This window comes from Sciurus carolinensis, chromosome 2, assembly GCF_902686445.1.
Source record: "Sciurus carolinensis chromosome 2, mSciCar1.2, whole genome shotgun sequence".
Classification (NCBI taxonomy): Eukaryota; Metazoa; Chordata; class Mammalia; order Rodentia; family Sciuridae; genus Sciurus; species Sciurus carolinensis.
In genome coordinates this window covers 69,378,535-69,396,923 of record NC_062214.1, presented here as the reverse complement: position 1 = coordinate 69,396,923, position 18,389 = coordinate 69,378,535, and the positions used below count along the sequence as shown (strand labels likewise).

The 18,389-nt window shown below is 36.0% G+C and overlaps 1 protein-coding gene across 9 annotated transcripts in view; it reads right to left on the bottom strand.

The window, feature by feature from the left end:
- The window catches only part of Tjp1 (tight junction protein 1), an 86,500-nt gene that overhangs the window by 32,783 nt on the left and 35,328 nt on the right, over window positions 1–18,389 (bottom strand). For all 9 annotated transcript variants that reach the window (XM_047538536.1, XM_047538537.1, XM_047538539.1 and 6 more), the window contains exons 5-8: window positions 16,580–16,856; window positions 12,969–13,072; window positions 12,255–12,423; window positions 11,802–11,949 (exon numbers count right to left, since the gene is read on the bottom strand). In XM_047538536.1, the coding sequence (XP_047394492.1) occupies window positions 11,802–11,949; window positions 12,255–12,423; window positions 12,969–13,072; window positions 16,580–16,856 (698 nt within the window). The remainder of the gene's footprint in view (window positions 1–11,801; window positions 11,950–12,254; window positions 12,424–12,968; window positions 13,073–16,579; window positions 16,857–18,389) is intronic.

Here is an 18,389-nt window from a genome sequence, read left to right as displayed (position 1 = left end):
ATATTTTTAAAGAGGGTAATAAATCAAGACCTATCATTTCAAAAAGACCTATGATTTTATGATGAGTTCTCCCAATCTCTGAAAAACAAAATAATTTCTCTCAATTATGTTAGACTACAGGGAAACTGAAGAAGCTCTTCAATTCGATAAAAAAATCCTTTATTTCCAAATATATGTAGTAATAAAAAGATTAGTACCCTAACATCCCATGTAGCTATCTTCGACAAATGTCAATATTTAATTATCAATGCAATCATTGCAGATCTTGCTACTCAAACTTTGAAGATGATAGTAAAGAGAGAAAACAATGGTTTTCCTTATGAATAGAGGACAAAAAGAATTAATAAAATACCATTTAAGGGAATATAGCAATGTATTAGAAGATTGTTATATCAGGGTTACTTCAAGAATGTAAAAGCTAATTCAACATTAAGAAATCTATTAACATTTCATTTATTAGTATTACAGAAAAATGTTAATACTGGCTGAAAGAGTCATTTGAGAAAATTCAGTAGTAATTTCTAATAAAAACCATCAATTAAAGCAAAGAAATGGGTAATATTATGAAAGACACTATTTTCTACAACTAAGAGAGAGCATCCTATTAAACAGGGAAATTCTCCATGTATTTATAACAAAATTAGTTAATAGTTCTGTCAATGTTATTATTATTCACTACAATTTGAAGACCCGAATAATTATAGTCACGAAATAATGGGCCTGAAATACTTGGAAAAATTAGCATAAAATACTAAAACATTTGAATTAAAGAGAATTGATTATGGTTTCTAAATTCAATAATTTTTGCAATAGCATCAACAACTTGATGAAAATAAAAAGGAGAAAATATATCAGTAAAAATAGCATCAAAGAACTGGAGATGTGTGATTCCATGATAATGTGCTTACTATACACAAGGTCTTGGGTTTGATCCCCAAAACTGCAAAAAATAAATTAAAATCTTAAAAAAATGGGGGATGGAGGAGGAAAGGGAATAATACTGGGGATTGAAATGGAAAAACACTGTTATATACATTCATGAATATGTCAAAATAAACCCCATTATGTATAACCACAATGCACTAAAAATTTAAAAATTAAATAAATAGCATTGAAAATTCTAAAGCTCCTAGAGAAAATGTGTATTATTATTATTATTATTTTTTGGTACCAGGGACTGAACCCAGGGGAACTTAAGCACTGAGCCACATCCACAGCCCTTTTTTCAGACTTTATTTAGAGACAGGGCCTTGCTAAGTTGCTGAGGCTGGCTTTGAACTTGTGATCCTCCTGCCTGTTTCTTAAGTTGCTACAATTACAGGTGTATGCCACTGTGCCTGGCTTAAATTTTGTATAACCTTAAGACTAGTAGAAACCTTCAGTCAAAAATTAAGAAGCAATAAAGATGAAAATATAAATGCACAGTAAAAGACATCGTAAAGACTTCTATTCACAATATACTTGCTAAACATACTATTGCTAAGGGATGAAAAAAGGAAAAAATAAATGCAAGAGAAAAAAATGAGAAATGAACCAAATGATTTACTGAGGAAGTAATTTTATGAAAAGATGTTCTGCTCCACTACTAGACCATAAAATATCAATTCAAAATAAGGAGTTTTCCAAGCATCAGATTGATAAACATAGGATTCTGAAAACATGTAGTCTCACACATTACTTTTGGAAAGGAAAACATCCATTAAAGTTTTTAAATAATAATAAAAGAAAACTCTTCCATCACTTTAGAAATAAAAAGTGCCAATATATGAAATCATGGATAAAGATGCTGACTGTAATGCTGTTTGCACAGGCAAAAACCTAGAAACAGACTTTTCAAAATATGGAAATGTTTTTATCAAAAGAACAAACTGGAAGGACATTCACCTTGTACTGTTAAACTGAGATAAGCTGGTTGGGAAATAACTACAGAGGCTGATATTTTTTATTTATGGGGGGGGGCAGCAGGGAGTAAAACACTATTCTTCTCTGGCATCCTTTATACCGTACCTCACATCTGGTATGCTTTATTAACCAGGAAAGAAAAGAATGGTTGGGGAAATACACATTCCTACTTATTTTGCTCATAAAGCCTCCTCTTGTGGGACAGTAAGGCCCTGGTATCTGTTTTTTTTTTTTTTGGTACCAAGGACCAAACCCAGAGGCACTTTACCATTGAGTCACATATCCCCAGTTCTTTTTTATTTTTGAGACAGGATCTTGCTAAATTGCTAAGACTGGGTTTGAATTTTTGATTCTTCTGCTCAGCTTCCCGAGACACTGGGATTACAATTGTGTGCCACTGCACCTGGCAAGGCCCCCTTATCTTCAAGCAATCTTCATGCATGTGGTAACAACATTACACCTATAAAGTCTCAAGAAACAGCTGAGTCTTAAGTATTTTCCATCTAGATACTATACCAAACTGAGCCACACTCCCTGCACCTTAGACTGGAACCTTCCACACAAGACTTAAGCTTAACTGGGAATTTGGCTTTATTGGAGGAAATTTTTTTTTTTCTGGTCTCACGAAACATGTTTTACTGAACACTTAAAAATAGTTATATAGGGGCTGGGGTGTGGTTCAATGGTAGAGAATTTGCCCAGCATGGAGGGGGGGTCATACAAACAAAGGTACAAAGCATGATGAGTACAAAGGAGGGAAAGTAAACAGAGTAGAGAGCATTGTCAGAGGTCTGATTTGGGTTGGGAGAGTCAGACAAGACTGCTATTGTGACTTTCTCCCTTATTGCTTCTTTTTTTTTTTTTTGGTACTGGGGATTGAATCCGGGGGTACCTCTCTTATTTTTAATTGTGAGACAGGGTCTTGCTAAGTTGCTTAGGGCTTCACAAAGTTGCTGAGTGAGGCTGGCCCTGAACTTAGGATCCTCCTGTCTCAGCCTCTCAGGTCACTGGGATTAAAGGTATACCTGACCATACCTGACCCTCCATCACCACTGATACCCTTCCCACTTAGCACCATCACATGTTGTGAACTTCATGAGGGCAGGAAATAATCTGTCCAGTTCTGGGGGTCTGATTGATTGACAGAAAGGTTACAGGATAAACAAAGAAGAGTAGAAGGCACTGAGGTACACACCTATGTTCCCATCTACTCAGGAGGCTGAGGAAGGAAGAGCACAAGTTCTAGACCAACCTCAGCAACTTAGATCCTGTCTCATTTAAAAATGGCTAGCCATATAGTTCAGGAGTAGAACGTTTGCCTAGCTTGTGCAAGTCCCTGGTTTTCATCCCCAGTATCACAAAAAAAGATGGCAGTGGGAAGGAAGGAGTCAGCCAGAAAGTGAGTGTTTTGGTAGAGGAAACAGAATGCTTAGAAGTCCTTGAGCTAGGAAAGAGCCTCAATGTACAGGGATAGAAGGAAGGCCAGTGTAGCAAGCACAGGGTATGGATAGTGACTGGGGTTCACAGGCCCTGGAGAGCTCTGTGAGAGGCCAGGAAGGAAGGAAAAATGCAGTGAAGGTTTCAAGCAAGGGAGTGACATGATTAAATGACCCTTTAAGCCATGACCCTGGCTTACGTTGGGAATATGCATGAGGGACAAACTGAGGGACCATCAGGTCACAAGACCACTGCAGTGGTCTGGGCACAAGATTCTGGGACCTTAGTTGAGCAGGGGAGCTTTAGTCTAGGATAGCCCACATGCTTTTTTCTCTAAAAGAAAAACTGCCAGAGGAGACTCCAAGGGATATAGTTCATCCCAAATGTCCTTTGTCTTCTCTGGGCTACTGGGGTCCAAGAGGGAAAAACTTAGCTGATGAATCCAAAGCTTGGGCTTAGGTCCAGGTTCCAGTTCCTTTGTCTTCAGCACTGGGCATTGGCTTTCTAGCCAAGCCAATCCTGCAAATGGCTTTCAGTGTTGAGGAAGATTCCAGACTACCATTGGTGATGTCATTCCTTGGTTCAATGGTGAACATTTACTGACAGCTCCTGATTTTTTCACTGGCTCCCAGGATACAGAGCAGCACCGGGCCTGGGACCTAAAGTCACTTGGTTGGAAAGGCAAGCAAGTCTTTAATTCCAGAATCTTCGGCAGCCAGGCTTTTGATAATGGAGGGGAGAGTCTGGGGTATTCTTTGAACATTAAGCTGGGCGACGTCTTTCAATGCAGCAGGTGCCCTCCAGTCAGGTGGGATGTCTTGGGAAAAGGAATCCTGATAGCGGGGTATTATTTTCTAAATAAGGTCTAATTTTAAACAAAGATTTTCTCTTATGATACAATTATTATGGATTTCAAAGCTATTAGGCCTTTAAAAATTTCATATAAATGAAGGGCACATCATTCTATGAAATTTTGCATATAATTAATATTTGGAAAAGTACTGCTCTTTTTCATGCATTTCCATTATCTACCAAAAGATGGAAGCATTATTCAATAACACATGAAGATGTAAACTAGTGCAATTTAACAGAATTACACAGTGAGTTGCTTAGGCAATTTAAATTATCTAGAACTCACATTTAATGAGGTTAAAAAATCCATTATTAAATTTTAATTAACTCAATAATCTAAAATATTACTTCATCTTGTAAATATAAATAATGAAGTATATTACATTCTTTTTTGTGTACTCAAGTCTTTAAAATCCAATGTGCTTCTTTTTCATGTTTACAATGTATCTCAATCTGGCAACCAATTTCTCTTTTTTTCTTTTTTTTGTGCTACTAGGGATTGACCTAGTGCTTCATGCATGCTAGATGAGCCACATGCTTTAATCCAATACACTTCATTTTGGACTAACCGCATTTCAAATGTTCAACAGCCATACGTGGTTAGTGGCTTTGGTCTTGGGTAATGCAATCTGAAGTTATACAGAACAAAATAATCAACTTTTCCAAATACTTAAGCTGTTCTCTTATGAGTAGATGTGAATGCAAAGACAAAACCAATTTATATCCGTGAAATTAGTCTATAATTAGCAGCAATTACTGAAAGAAACTGTTGAGGTTTGGAAACATACCCCCCCACCACCAAACTTTCTTCACAATATTATCTATCCTAATGGCTCTAATAATATTAAATCATATACATTCTGATTAGACTCATGTTTATCTACCATACTCTGCCTCTTAGTAGCCCAGATGGAAACTCAAGGCATTCTAAGGGGCCTCAAGACCTTCTTAAGGGCTTTTTTCCCCTCAGGATAGACAGATTTTAGGTTTTTAATTTTTAACCTGAACATATCAACCTAATGGTAATGACCCATTTTTCTAGAGACTTTGAAAGGCTGGTTAAAATTCTTAAAAGGATAGTTGTTAAAGATGGAGTAGAAATGTATCTGAGGAGAATTTTTACAGTTTACATAAATAATAGATTCACTGTAAATAGCCTTCTTCTTTAACCTTCCAATTTGTGTTAACAGAGTAACAGAGTGTTTAACACACTCAATGAGATCAATAAGAGGTAAGATTGTTTTAAGAGAAAAACTGAAGGCTTTTTAAAAAAAATTTTTCCCCAAAGCAACTGTTTGGAGCTAGTTAGTACAGGCGGAGGGCAGAAGGCAGAGTGACCCAGGAAGATGCGCAGGAGGAAAGGTGCATTCCCTCAACATGCTCTTGTAGCATACATTGGGCATGAAAACTCAATGGTCAGCAGAGTGCTCCAGCCACTCACTTAGATACCTTTGTAGTGCAATGTCTCTGATGAGACATCTCCATCAATGGCTTTCCCAAGCACCACAGAGGGAGAATACCCTTTAAGTTCATCTGGTGACCCACTACAGCAAATTCTCTGCCACACACTGAGCCAAGGTTGTGCCTTTTCAGAGAAGACTAAACCTCATCCCTGGGCATGGGTGGAGCTATCTCTTACTTTGGCAGTGTCTCACCACCAATGGTAGTGATTTTGTTCCTTGCTATCTATGGCTCTTATATTCTTAAGATTTCTCTTTAATTCTTACTATTCAATCCTTCATCACTCTAATACCTTGCTACGTTTAGTTTACATTAACCTTTGTCCATTCTCAGAAACTGTGCTATCTTCTGATTACATCTTGATAAGATACACCAGGCTGCCCATTCATGGAGCTTTCCCTCATACTTCTGGGCACTCACTTTCCCAAAAGACTGGTTGTACCTTTATTTTAAAAAGATCTTGCTAGGCATGGCCAGGCATGGTGGTGCACACCTGGAATCCCAGTGGCTCCAGAGAGCTGAGGCAGGAGGATTGCAAGTTCAAAGTCAGCCTCAGCAACTTAGCCAGGACCTAAGCAGCTCAATGAGACCCTGTCTCTAAATAAAAATACAAAAAAGGGCTGGGGATGTGGCTCATTGGTTAACTGGCCCTAGGTATAATCTTGCTGGGCACAGTATTGCACACCTGTAATTTCAGCTACTTGGGAGACTGGGGCAGAGTATCGTAAGATCCAGGTGGGCCCCAGCAACTTATCAAGACCTTGTCTAAATATAAAAAGGGCTGGGAATACAGCTTAGTGGTAGAGAGCCCTGGAGTTCAATCCACAGTACTGGTTTAAAAAAAAGTTTTCAAATTTTTGAACCTACCTGCTTTCTTTAGTCTTGGATATAAACTCTACAAATGAAGCAAAGATCTTGTCCAGCTCATTCAGTGCATTTATAATCATGAACTGATGATAATGTGGTATCAGTAAATATTTGATAAAAGACCAATCAGCAGGACACTGTCCAAATTACTGACTTACTGAAAAAGAAAACTTTTCAACCTTCACTACAGAAACTGCCATCTGTTAAAACTAAAAACCGACTACATTAGTCAAGCTATAATGATGAGGAGACATAGGAAAGAAGAAATCAATCAGCTGATTAACTCCATTGAGATAATTAATCATATCTTTCTACCTGGGCTTTTCTTCTTACAGATTTGAAGGGAAATAAGAGGGGGGAGATGATGATGTCAATCCACAAAAAAACAATGCAGTAGTACCTACACCGAGTTAATTATCAATAGTAGCATATGTCATTCTTGTTTAGAATAAGGTGCCAATGTAAACTGTAGGTATGAAACCTTTTTTAGACAAAGGACTAAAGCCAAAGATCAGTAATTAACATTTGAAATTCACTAGTCAGAAAATGGTAACTCCTCCACATATGACATATTAAAAGAGATTCAAGTGACATATTAGGATGTTTCAATAATAACTTTTAACCTATTGGCAGAGCTACACACATATCCCAGAGAAAACTAAGCCATGTGGAGCAGAAACAGTATTATAGTGTGATTAAAGAATATTTATAGCTTTCTAGTAACTATTTCTTCAAAAAAACAAACAACAAAAAGCCAACTATGAAAGGTGATTGAAGGTATGCAAATAAAAGGAAAAAAAAAAAAAAACTAGGTCCTCTCTAATTTAAAAAGATCATTATATGCCCTATGTGTATATACATATTAAGACTTAAAAGGCCCTCTTAGAAAATGAATAATATGGGTGGACTGAACTTTGAGCTTTAGTCCCCAAATACATTATCTTAATTTGGCTCAACACCTGGATTTGGGCTAGAAATTTCTCACTCATGAAACTCAACTTTACAATCAATGTATTTACTCTAATATAAATCAATGATGACACCACTAAATTCAGAGTTTAGTGGAGGCATTTATCTTCAGAGGAATAAATAATGAATAAAGAAAATATGTAAGATTTTTACAAAGTTTCAATCTTTTGAAAACACTGCTTTCAAGTATTGAGAAACAACTACTTTCACAGAATGGATATACTAAATAAAATTTTGAATTTTTCTATTTGTTAAAAATACTTTTCTTAAAAACTCTGTACAACAGCTTAGACCTTAGATGAGCTTTGCCACCAGTTTCATGGAATGACTGGGTGTAAGCAAATCTGGACAATTGAAGTTTTCACAATTCAATCTTACCTTATTAATCTGAGTTTTTATTGTGACAGAACTTCTTTAAAATTGTTCAAACTTACGATTAATAAGTAGCATCATACGCATAAATGTTTATAGCACAGAGAAAAGGCAGACATATTCTTTCTCCAGGGGAAAAAGTCAAAATTCATGTACTAAAGTAACTGTAAATACTAGAAGAGTATAATAGAACCATGCAGAATCTAAAACATATTCTGCAAATCAAATACTTCCTTATGCTGGAACTACGGTGAGATGAGAGAAATTGTCTTTATAGTGCTACTCAGCAATCACTAGAAGCAGTGTCACCATCAACTACAAATGCTCTCAGTATTCCCATCTCCTAAGAGTTTGTCCAAGTCATGGGCCCAGAATGGCCTCTGAAATAATACTGAGTAAAATACAAAGGGCAAACAAGGCCAGTCACATGCATCAAGGCAAAGACTGGCTAACTTTTTCTGTAAACAGCTCCCCCTTGTTCATATGGTTTCTGTTACAACTTCTCAATTATTCATTATAAGAATAATTTCCAATAAAACTTTATTTATAAAACCAGGCTGGATTTAGTCCATGAACCATAGTATGCCAATCCCTGTTATACTCAACAATGAAGGTACTTTGTTAATCAAAATGAAGAACAAGTATACGTGTTTTCTCATTCTCTTCCCTGTTTACTCTCTGAGAAAAGAATATCACACAAAAAAACTTAAGTTGGTCATGACAACAATAACAACTATCTGCAGACTTTTGTTCCTTGAAGATGAAAAAGTACTTAATCTACTTCCTTCCTTTCTCTGTATTAGTAAAATCGAAGATTTGGGTCAAAAGGTCAAGAGTTTTAATCCTGGTTCCAGTCCCTTTTCACACACTAAATAAAAAAACTATTCTCACGGAGACAAAGGCAGTTTTGTATCATTTCTTTAAACAACATAATTTAATAACATTTGTAACACAAAGACATGTATACAAACAAAACTAAAGTAAAAGATTACATGGAAGTTACATGATGTTTATTATACCAGCATTTTACTCTTACAATATATTCAAATTGTTTCTCAAAATGCAGAGCACCTTTTAAACTAAAACTCCATGGTTTCTGAATTTTAAAATTAACTTTGGGTAGGGAGTGGGGGAACTTTAAATAGCCAGTAATACTATTTCATATTTTGCCTGTGGACAGGTTACTTCATTTTTAGGGATTACATTCTTAACACAATTTGAGAGAACTTAAAAAGACTTCTGCTATCCTTTCAAATACTCTCTTTTCTTTTGCATGCTACCTTTTTAACCAGTAGACCCCAAGTTTGATAGAATACAAAGTGAACAATACCAGGAGCTTAAAGAAAAGCATTCCTTCTCTATTTTATCTGAACTGAGAATAGGCCCCAGGGCATTCTATTTTTAAAAGTTTTGCTAAGACTGGTGTTGCCCATGAAAATATTTAAGGTTCCTAAAAGAAGTGAAACATACTAAAAAAGTATGAGTATAATTAATTTTACAAAGATAAGACTCCTTCAGTTTTCAAGTTAAGGTTATAGATGACAAGACTTCAGGAAGGCTTTTTAAAAAAAGGAGTATAAAAAAGAAATTTCTAAGATTTAGAGTCTGCTTATAATCAAATTAAGTGGCCAAATTTTCGATATTCTGATTAAAAATTTTTTAAAGGGAAAAATCATGTCCAAACTGCTTGATATCACCATGGCTTCTAGGTGTGAGAAATGTGTTAAAATTACAGTTGCTCCCATGAATCATCAAAGATGTTAGTTATATCACTATGTATATGTTGTGGCAGTAATCCTTGTATGTGTATGTGTTCCTGACAGCAATCCTGCTGCATCAGGTAGTTTTTCAGAATTAATATATTATTTTTAGAATCAATATACATTATCTTTCAGGGTTTAAAATAAGTATCAGGTTAAAAAATTGAAATTTACTAAGAATCAGCTTCACAAATATCTAAACTAGAGTGGATGCAATAATAGCAACCACGCCCACAGCTGTTACTAGTTATCTTCTCTTATTAGCTTCTATTTTAGTAGAAAGTCAAACACCTCTACAGTTTAACAACTGTTACCATTATGGTTTTTACTGAACTTCTAGAAAACCTCCCTTCTGGCAAGGTATTGCTCCTCTCCATTTACTTCTCCTTTACCTCCTCACTTTCCTAAAGCAATGTGCTTCCTATGGCCCAAGCCTCCATATTCTTCCTCTAAGCAATTTTAGTGACTTCTATGACTTCAGACAAAATACTGCCATACAGACAAATTGCAAAACTATGTATCTAATCCTATACTTTCTCTTTGGTTCTGGAACTGAGTTTATCTTCGCAGCTTTAATGAAATGTTACTGACCACATATATTTAAGGTACACATGTGTTGTTTTGATATATCTATAATTTTGAAATGATGACCATAAATAGCAGGTCTATTACCTCACAGTTACCTATTTTCATGATGAGAACACTTAAGATCTACTCTTTTAGTGAATTTTAAGTATATATTAATAACTATAATCACCACACTGTATATCAGGTTTCTACAACTTTAGTCATAACTAAAACTTTGTACCCTTTGACCGAAATCTTCCCATTTCTCCCTAACACCTTTTACTCTCGATTTCTGCATTCAACATTTTTAGATTCCATATGTAAGGAGATCACAGGAGATCCTGTGTCTGGTTTATTTCACTAAGTATCACATTCTCTAAGTTCATCTATGTTGCTGCAGTCAGCCAAATTTCCTTCTTTTTTAAGACCAAATAATATTCCATTGCATATATTATACACACTTTCTGTTTTACTCATTTATCCACTGCTGAACACAGTGATTCCGTATCTTGGCTACTATGAATAAAGCTGCAACCAACATGGGTGTGCAGGTATCTCTTGAGGATAATGATTTTATTTCTTGAAAAGCAGGATTACTGATTTTTTTTTTTGGTAGTACTGGAGACTGAAGCCAGGGGAACTTCATAATTTACCTATATCCCCAGCACTTTGTATTTTATATTCTGACACAGGGTCTTGGTAAGTGCTGGGGCTGGCCCTGAACTTGGAATCCTCCTGTCTCAGCCTCCTGAAAAGCTGGAAATAGGTGTGTGCCATCATGCCTGGCCTATTTTTAATTTGGGGGGAACCTCTAAACTATTTTCCATAAAGGTTGTATCAATTTAAATTCTCACTAACAAATGAATAAAGGTCCCCTTTTCTCCAAGAATGTCTCTATGGTTTCAAGGCCGTATTTTTAAATGCCTCCAGATTTACATATTTACTGTTGTAGGTCAAAAGGCAGGCTAGAGAGCTTTGGTAATATCCAGAAATTGTAGCAAAATGCTGCATATGTATGCACATGTGCATTTTTTCTCAAGCAAAGTATCATATTCAGACTTTCATATGTATATGTGACCCCAAACAAGATAAACTCAGGTTACACACTAATCACATACCAGACACTTTGGATACCAGGCAAAGTATTTTTAAAAGGAAAAACAAAGTCTAGAATAATCTATTAAAAGATTTTTTTCCATAGTTAACCTTCCCAAGGAGTAGATTCCTGAAGCTTGCTAGCATCTTCTAATGCAACAGATTGGCAAACTGCATCTGTGGACCATTGTTTTAAATAAATAAATAAAATATTGGGACACAGCCATGCACCCATTCATTTACATATTGACTATGGTTGCTTTTGTGATACAAAGGCAGTTAGAACAGAATAGATACTGTACAGCCTGCATGCCTAAAATATTTACTATTTGGCCCTTTAAGAGAAAGTGTAGTTGTCCTCTGTTCTTTTAGATAAGAAATGTCTAAACTGAAGAAGAACAGATCAAATATTAAATAATCAAAAGAAAATCTACCTTTTGATTTTATTTCTAAGTAATTACAGATGCATGTATGAAAGAAAACATAATCATTTTATTTTAAACAACAGAGCATTATTACCTGCCATTGCTGGGCTGCTGTGGAGAGTGTCTGGAATGATCAGAGGGCTCTGACCGTTGGTCAGGAGATCGTGACCGGCTGCGTCGGGGAGGCCTGTCATGTGAGCGACCGGAATGATCTGATGCTAGTGACTGAATTTCTGAAATGTCTGTTAAATAAAAGGGTATTATTTAACTTTCCTTGAAATGATGTACAAACAAGTGTTAAGACACTCCAGTGATACTGGAAATAAGGCAAGTATAATTCCATACAAAACGACATTAACTTCATCAGCTGGTAATTAAATCAACAGTGATGAGCTGCTTACAGAGAGAAAAGAAAAAAATATATGGAGATGTAATTTTTGGATTCTGAAGGCCTGTAGAAAATGAACATATCACTCAAATATGTCAAGTCTTTCTAGTACTTTGAGAAATAAGACATTTGGGACCCTCCAAACAGAACTGTACTCACCATCTCTTTCAGATGCATTGGCAGAATGGATACTGTCAGAAAGATCAGGGACATTCAATAGGGTGGCCCGTTCATCTCTTTGAACTACCATTTTTAACTTGCCTTTAGATCTTTCTATCAATGTCTTTGCATCTGTCAATGACATATTTTCTGTCACAGTACCATTTATCTGCAAGAGAAAAGATACTACAAAAGTAAATAACAAAGGTACAAATGTTAATTCTGTATGAACAGGAATATCCAAATTACTCCTTGTTACAAGAGCCAAAGTATTCCCCTTGTATTTTTCTAAGTCATTGAACTGTTCCACCTTCTGAAATGATAAAATCTTTATTACATTGTTCTGTTAGATAAACTCAAATTAGAATCCCCTAACCCCTCCCTACTTCTGTCCCATCCTACTACTTATAAACAAACAAACATTTCAATATCTGGAACAATTATCAAAACCACTCAATGTATATATGAACAGACATCTCCATCTACCAAATACCTCCTGCTGGTGAAAGATACATATTTACACAATTTATTCTCTCCACAGCTGAAGTATTATTGTTGACATGTAAAAATGGATTGGGGCAATCTGGGTCACTCTCCCCCAAACACAGATTTTTAATCCTCTTTGGCTAAATTATTTCAAGCAGGAGTAAAGGCTAGCTAACTCTAGGACCTGGTTTTATTTCAGTTCATTAAAATGTAAGAATATGACTATACCTTTAATACAACATCACCTTCTTGAATATTGCCATCTCTTGCTGCCAAACTATCTTGTGAAATTTCCTTTACAAATATATGGCTGGCCAATCGAAGACCGTATTCTGGAATAATATATTTAAATGTCTTTAGTGTAAAATACTAAGACACTTAAGTAGAATTTAAAATACTAGCCTAATAATCACTGCAAAAACAGTTTTAAAACATAATCAATGTACATGAATTATTCCTGGTCATCCTGCAAATAAGACATTTTCTTTTATCAAAAAGTTTGCAATGTCAATGTGAAAGCGAAGTGAAAGTATGTGGTTCAAAGAAAAAATTGAGACCCTGTGTTCCCATTTTACTAAAAGGGAGAAGCCCTGAAGAGAATTCCATTTCTTTCTGATCACGTATTGACATAGCACTGGCTTCTAAGAAAGTTACAAGAAATATAATTCTGAAAAAGTGAACTGCTTGAGGCTTGAAAAACTTTGGGAAGTTTGAAGGTTTTATTGATGGATGTTATCGAGCATAAACTATTTTTGCTTTTCCCAGCTCACAGAACAAAATATTTCTGATCCTATGTACCTGATAACTAGAGAGACTTACTCAGAACATTAGCTATGCTATTATATATTAGTGCAACTGTTCACAACCAGCCAGGAAGGTGTGAGCAGGAGTTAAAATGCTAGTCCTCTCCTTTATATAACCAACAAAGGATCCAAGAGTGAGGCAACATTAATTTTGTCTGTTGGTGAGGAAGTTACTAGTAAGAGTCCAGAGAACTTTCTGGTTCTTATGACAGTTTTATAAAATATATGTTTTAAAGAATAAGACCAACAACTACAACCATCAGTGTAGTGTCAACAAGAAAAGGCATGCCCTTGGTTCTACGAGGAGAAAAAGAAGGACTCTTAAGTCTTCCTGCATTAAAAAACAAACACCACACACACAAACCCAAAACCCACATGAAGCAAAATTTTAAAAGCCAAGATGGAAAACAGAAAATTATTTTTATTCTGGAATAAAGTTAGCGGGTTTGTTACTCAAGCATCTAAAAGTTCCATCAGTTATAATTAACTAAAGTAAAAGAATGCTCACAAGCAGGAATAGAACAAAGGTGAAAAAAGAAAATGACTTTTTAGGGAATTAGGTAAGGAACTAGGCGGGCAACTACATGTGCTTTGGAAATGGTCATTATCACAAAATATAGTACTGATTAGAGGACTATTCTTCAAGATTAAAACTTACAAATGATCATTATTATATATGATCCCAAAATATTCCTTAGATATTATTCAGTTAACCCATGTTATTTCTTCGGGTACATATTTAATAACTATGTGTCAGGCATTATGGATAAAACAGCATAGGAAAAAGTCCCAATTCTGTGGCAACGTATGAGGCCAGTGGCAAAAAAAGATGTTACCATAGCAATTACAAGTGCTATAAAGATTTCAAATCGTAGAAATGAATATAGGGTATTACATCGAGTACGCAGGGGTGAGAGAAGGCCTCTTTGAGAAAGAAATACTAAAACTTTGCCTAAAAAATACTAAAACTAAACATGAAGGCTGTTTCTGTGTGCAGGAATTGCGGGTGTTAAAAGAACAGTTAAAAACAAATGCTTCAAAAAGTATGAAGGAAAAAGTCAGCAGGTATAGTGAAATCCTAAATCTAATAAAACTGAAAAATAACAGTCAAAAGAGCAATACAGAAACATCACAGACCAATCTACAGAACCCACTGAAAAGGATCTAGGGAACAGTCATGAGAATGAACAAGTCCACTGAAGAGATGGTAGTAGCCTGGGAAAGGGCAGTGACAGTAAAGAAAAACAGAGGTAGAACAGAAAAGAATGGCATTTGGAAATCAGGACATATTCATAAGGCATAGGAAAAGAAGAGATGTCAAAGATAATTGTTATGGTTTGGATATGAGGCATTCCCAAAAGCTGATGTCCATGCAGGAATATTCAGAGGGGAAATGACTGAATTGTGAGAGCTGTACTCTAATCATTCCATTCCAGTTTGAATGAACTGACGAGGTAGTAATGGTAAACAGATGGGGTATGGCTGAAGGATGTGGGTGACTACAGATGTGCCCTAGGAGGACACATCTTCCCTTTGGCCCCTTCCATCCACACTTATGCTTCCTGACACGTGCTAAGAACTAAACAGTTTTCCTCCAATGGGCCCTCTCCCATTTCTTTGAGCCCAAAGAAATGCAGTCATCTATGGATAAAACTGTGAGTCTTAAAAAGTTTTTCTCCTCTAAGTTGCTCCTGTTGGGTATTTTGGTCACAAGCAATGTAAAGTTGACTAAAACAGAAATCTACCATGTTATCTGTAACTGGCTTGAGAAACCAGGTAAGACAGGAAAATATTCAATCGATTACTTTATAAGAAACAAAAACTTTAAGGAGTTGTGCTCTCGTGAGAGACAGGTTAAGATGTTCCATGTAGAACATCTAAGTAAATATGCCTAACAGTAAGCTGGGAACACAGAAACATACAAATCTGGGTTGCAGAAATTGGTGATGCCGTGACCTGAGGCAATGAGAGTAGTTGAAATGGGCTGAAAAAATCATGTTAAGTGGAAGAAGAGGACAGAAACCTACAGAATATATTTTTTTAAAGATTAAAATAAGCAGAATGAGCTTGCAAAAGATACCAGCAAAGGGAGGAGTGGGGACCCCAGAGGATGTAATATAGGAGCCAAAAGAAGACATTAATTCAAAAAGTCATGAGTGGTTAACTATGAAAAGGCATATAAGATGAAGACTGTTTCTACTGGATTTATTGTAAACTGTTTTGGTACCCAGGGAACAGATACCAAGCCACAGAGGGTTGAAGAGTAAGGGGTGAATAAAGAAGAAACAGCAAGTAAAGATGATTTTACTGAGAAGTTCACTTCAGTGGTGGGTATAGAACTAGAAGGAAATACATTAAGCAGATCAGTGAGCCTTTAAAATATTCTTACACCTTTTTATCAAAATGATCAGTCATGCACTGCCCACAGCAGGAAGAAGCAACAGATTCATCTTTTAAGAAGTAAATTTGATGAGGAGTAAGGTAAAGCAGTTGGGCTTCAGTTTCAAAAATGTTTAAAAGAATCCTGCATTATGAAGAAATGATGGGGGCATAAGAGGTTCCTTCTTTCATACCTCTATTTAAAAACATCCTACCTAACCATCCCCCCAAAAAAGACCCAAGATTTTTCCCCATGGTAATAGTTCTACTGATCCTTATGGCAAAAAAAAAAAAAAAAAAATCAAGAAATTTCAATATGATGATGGTGTGACATTTCTTGTCAGCAAAATTTCTCTTTGGCTATTCTTATCACAATAATAAATCCAAAATCCAACTAGTAGATAATTTATTTGAAGTGCAAACTGTTCCGACAAAATGATTTCAAAGAAAATAAACCAGAAAAAAAAAGGAGAGAGAGAAAATGGACAATCCCTGAAACCTGTCATAAAAGAATTTCACTCACAGCAATAGAACACAAAACACAAAGCAGAAACAGAACCACAAAGCAAAGATATGAAAATATTGCAAATGTACTTATTAAAATTAGTCTTAACATTTTCATGTCAAAATAGTAATGCAAAAGTTGGTAGGGAATACCTTCATTTTTTCGGGATTTCACCAATGTGACTTTGGTGGGTTTGGCAGGCTGACTGGAGGCCACTGATCGCCTATCTGATCGTGGAGACAAGCTCCTCTCTCTACTTGCACTTCTATCCCTTGCCCAACTCTTCTCACTTCTTCTGTTAACCAGACCACCATGGCCACTTCTTGGATCATGTACTTCCTCATCATAACTATCTTCATCATTATCAGATATTGGTTCAGGATCAGGACGACTTACTGGTATTTGAACTTTCTTCTTCCTTCGAATGGTCTACATTAAAAAAAAGAGAAAAGTTATAATAAGATAAACTGCTTGATTTTCATTCATATAATTTAAGTTCCTAAGAGAGAGGAACATACATTTCTCTTGTCCCATATTAATTTAAATATGAATGAGATATAAAATACATAATTATAAAACAATACATTTCTATAATGGCTGCTCTTTCCTCAGTGGGTCTAATACATCCTTATTTACTTTATCCAGAAAGCTTACAGGGAAGTTAAAAATTGTTGATGGCTGGAATAAAGGATAAGCACTGTAATGCCATCAAATTTACTACAGATGTTACTAAAACCATAGCAACCTTGTAAGCCCAATGTGGTTCCTTCATATTTTTAAAATGCATCAATATCCAGGTGCACAATATCCAGGTACCCAACTTAGTATGTTGGAGTTATTAACTAAGCTATACTCCACCAACACCAACTGCCTGCCTTCCATCTTCACAATGCTCCAATTTATAACTTCCGGCATAGATGCAAGGTCTTTCTATTGGCATTCTTTTCTTAACACTCTGTGTTCCCTGTCCACTTATTCCTTTCATTCTAAGTTCAAGATCTATACAGATTATTGTCTGACTGAGTGGCCCTGTAATCCCTGAACTACACTTTGCCTTCTCACACTGGTATATATTGAATTGCCTCAGAGTAAGTGAGAGCTTCTTGGGTAACACTTGTCTTCTACTCTACACGCCTCTATCTACTGAAACTTTCACTGTTCATCTTATTTCTAGTTCCTCCATTCTCGCCTATTCTCTCAGTCCATCAGTTCTCTCTGGTTTCACTTTTCTTCCTCCCAAGTCAGCACCAGACTCCATGCTGACATATTTAAATGACTTTCTAATGACCCCTCAATCATCTGCTATGATAAGAGCCAGTCCAGTATTTACTTTACTTTTGGATGGCTGCACTTCTACATTTTGCTGATCAGGTCCTCTATAAATTCATTTTATTTGACAAAAATTTTGCTGTTATTTAGCAATTCTTTCATCTATATCTTGCTGCCGCCTTTCAGTGGAATTTATTAACACAGGAATTGCAACAAAGCTGTTCTCCAGGGTCCTAATCACTTAAGTCTGCTTCTAGAGATCAGTGCTACTTTGTTCCCCAATCCACTTCTAAGTATTTTCAATGTATTTCTCTTTTTTGTGTGTGTGTGGGGGGACGGATCCTGTTTTCTAATCTTCAAAGACCAAGTGGATCTTCTATGGGTATAAACAAAACTCTTCCATTTGAACTCTATTCTTCCTGTCCCTATACACCTCCAAGATCTTCATCAGTTACCATTCTCCAAGTTATTTGCAACTTTAATCTCTTCCTATTTACTTCAAATCTGTCCTCTATCCACTAATCTCCCAATTAACCGTCTGTGTTCCCGTCTCACTACTTACCTTTAAGTTATCTAATCTCTTCTCTTCACAACTCAATTTCTTTGAAAGGTGATCTACACTAAGTACTGTTGCTTCCAAGACTCTGGGATTTTACTCTATTAACTGTTCAAGGACAGAGCCTTCTGAGGACA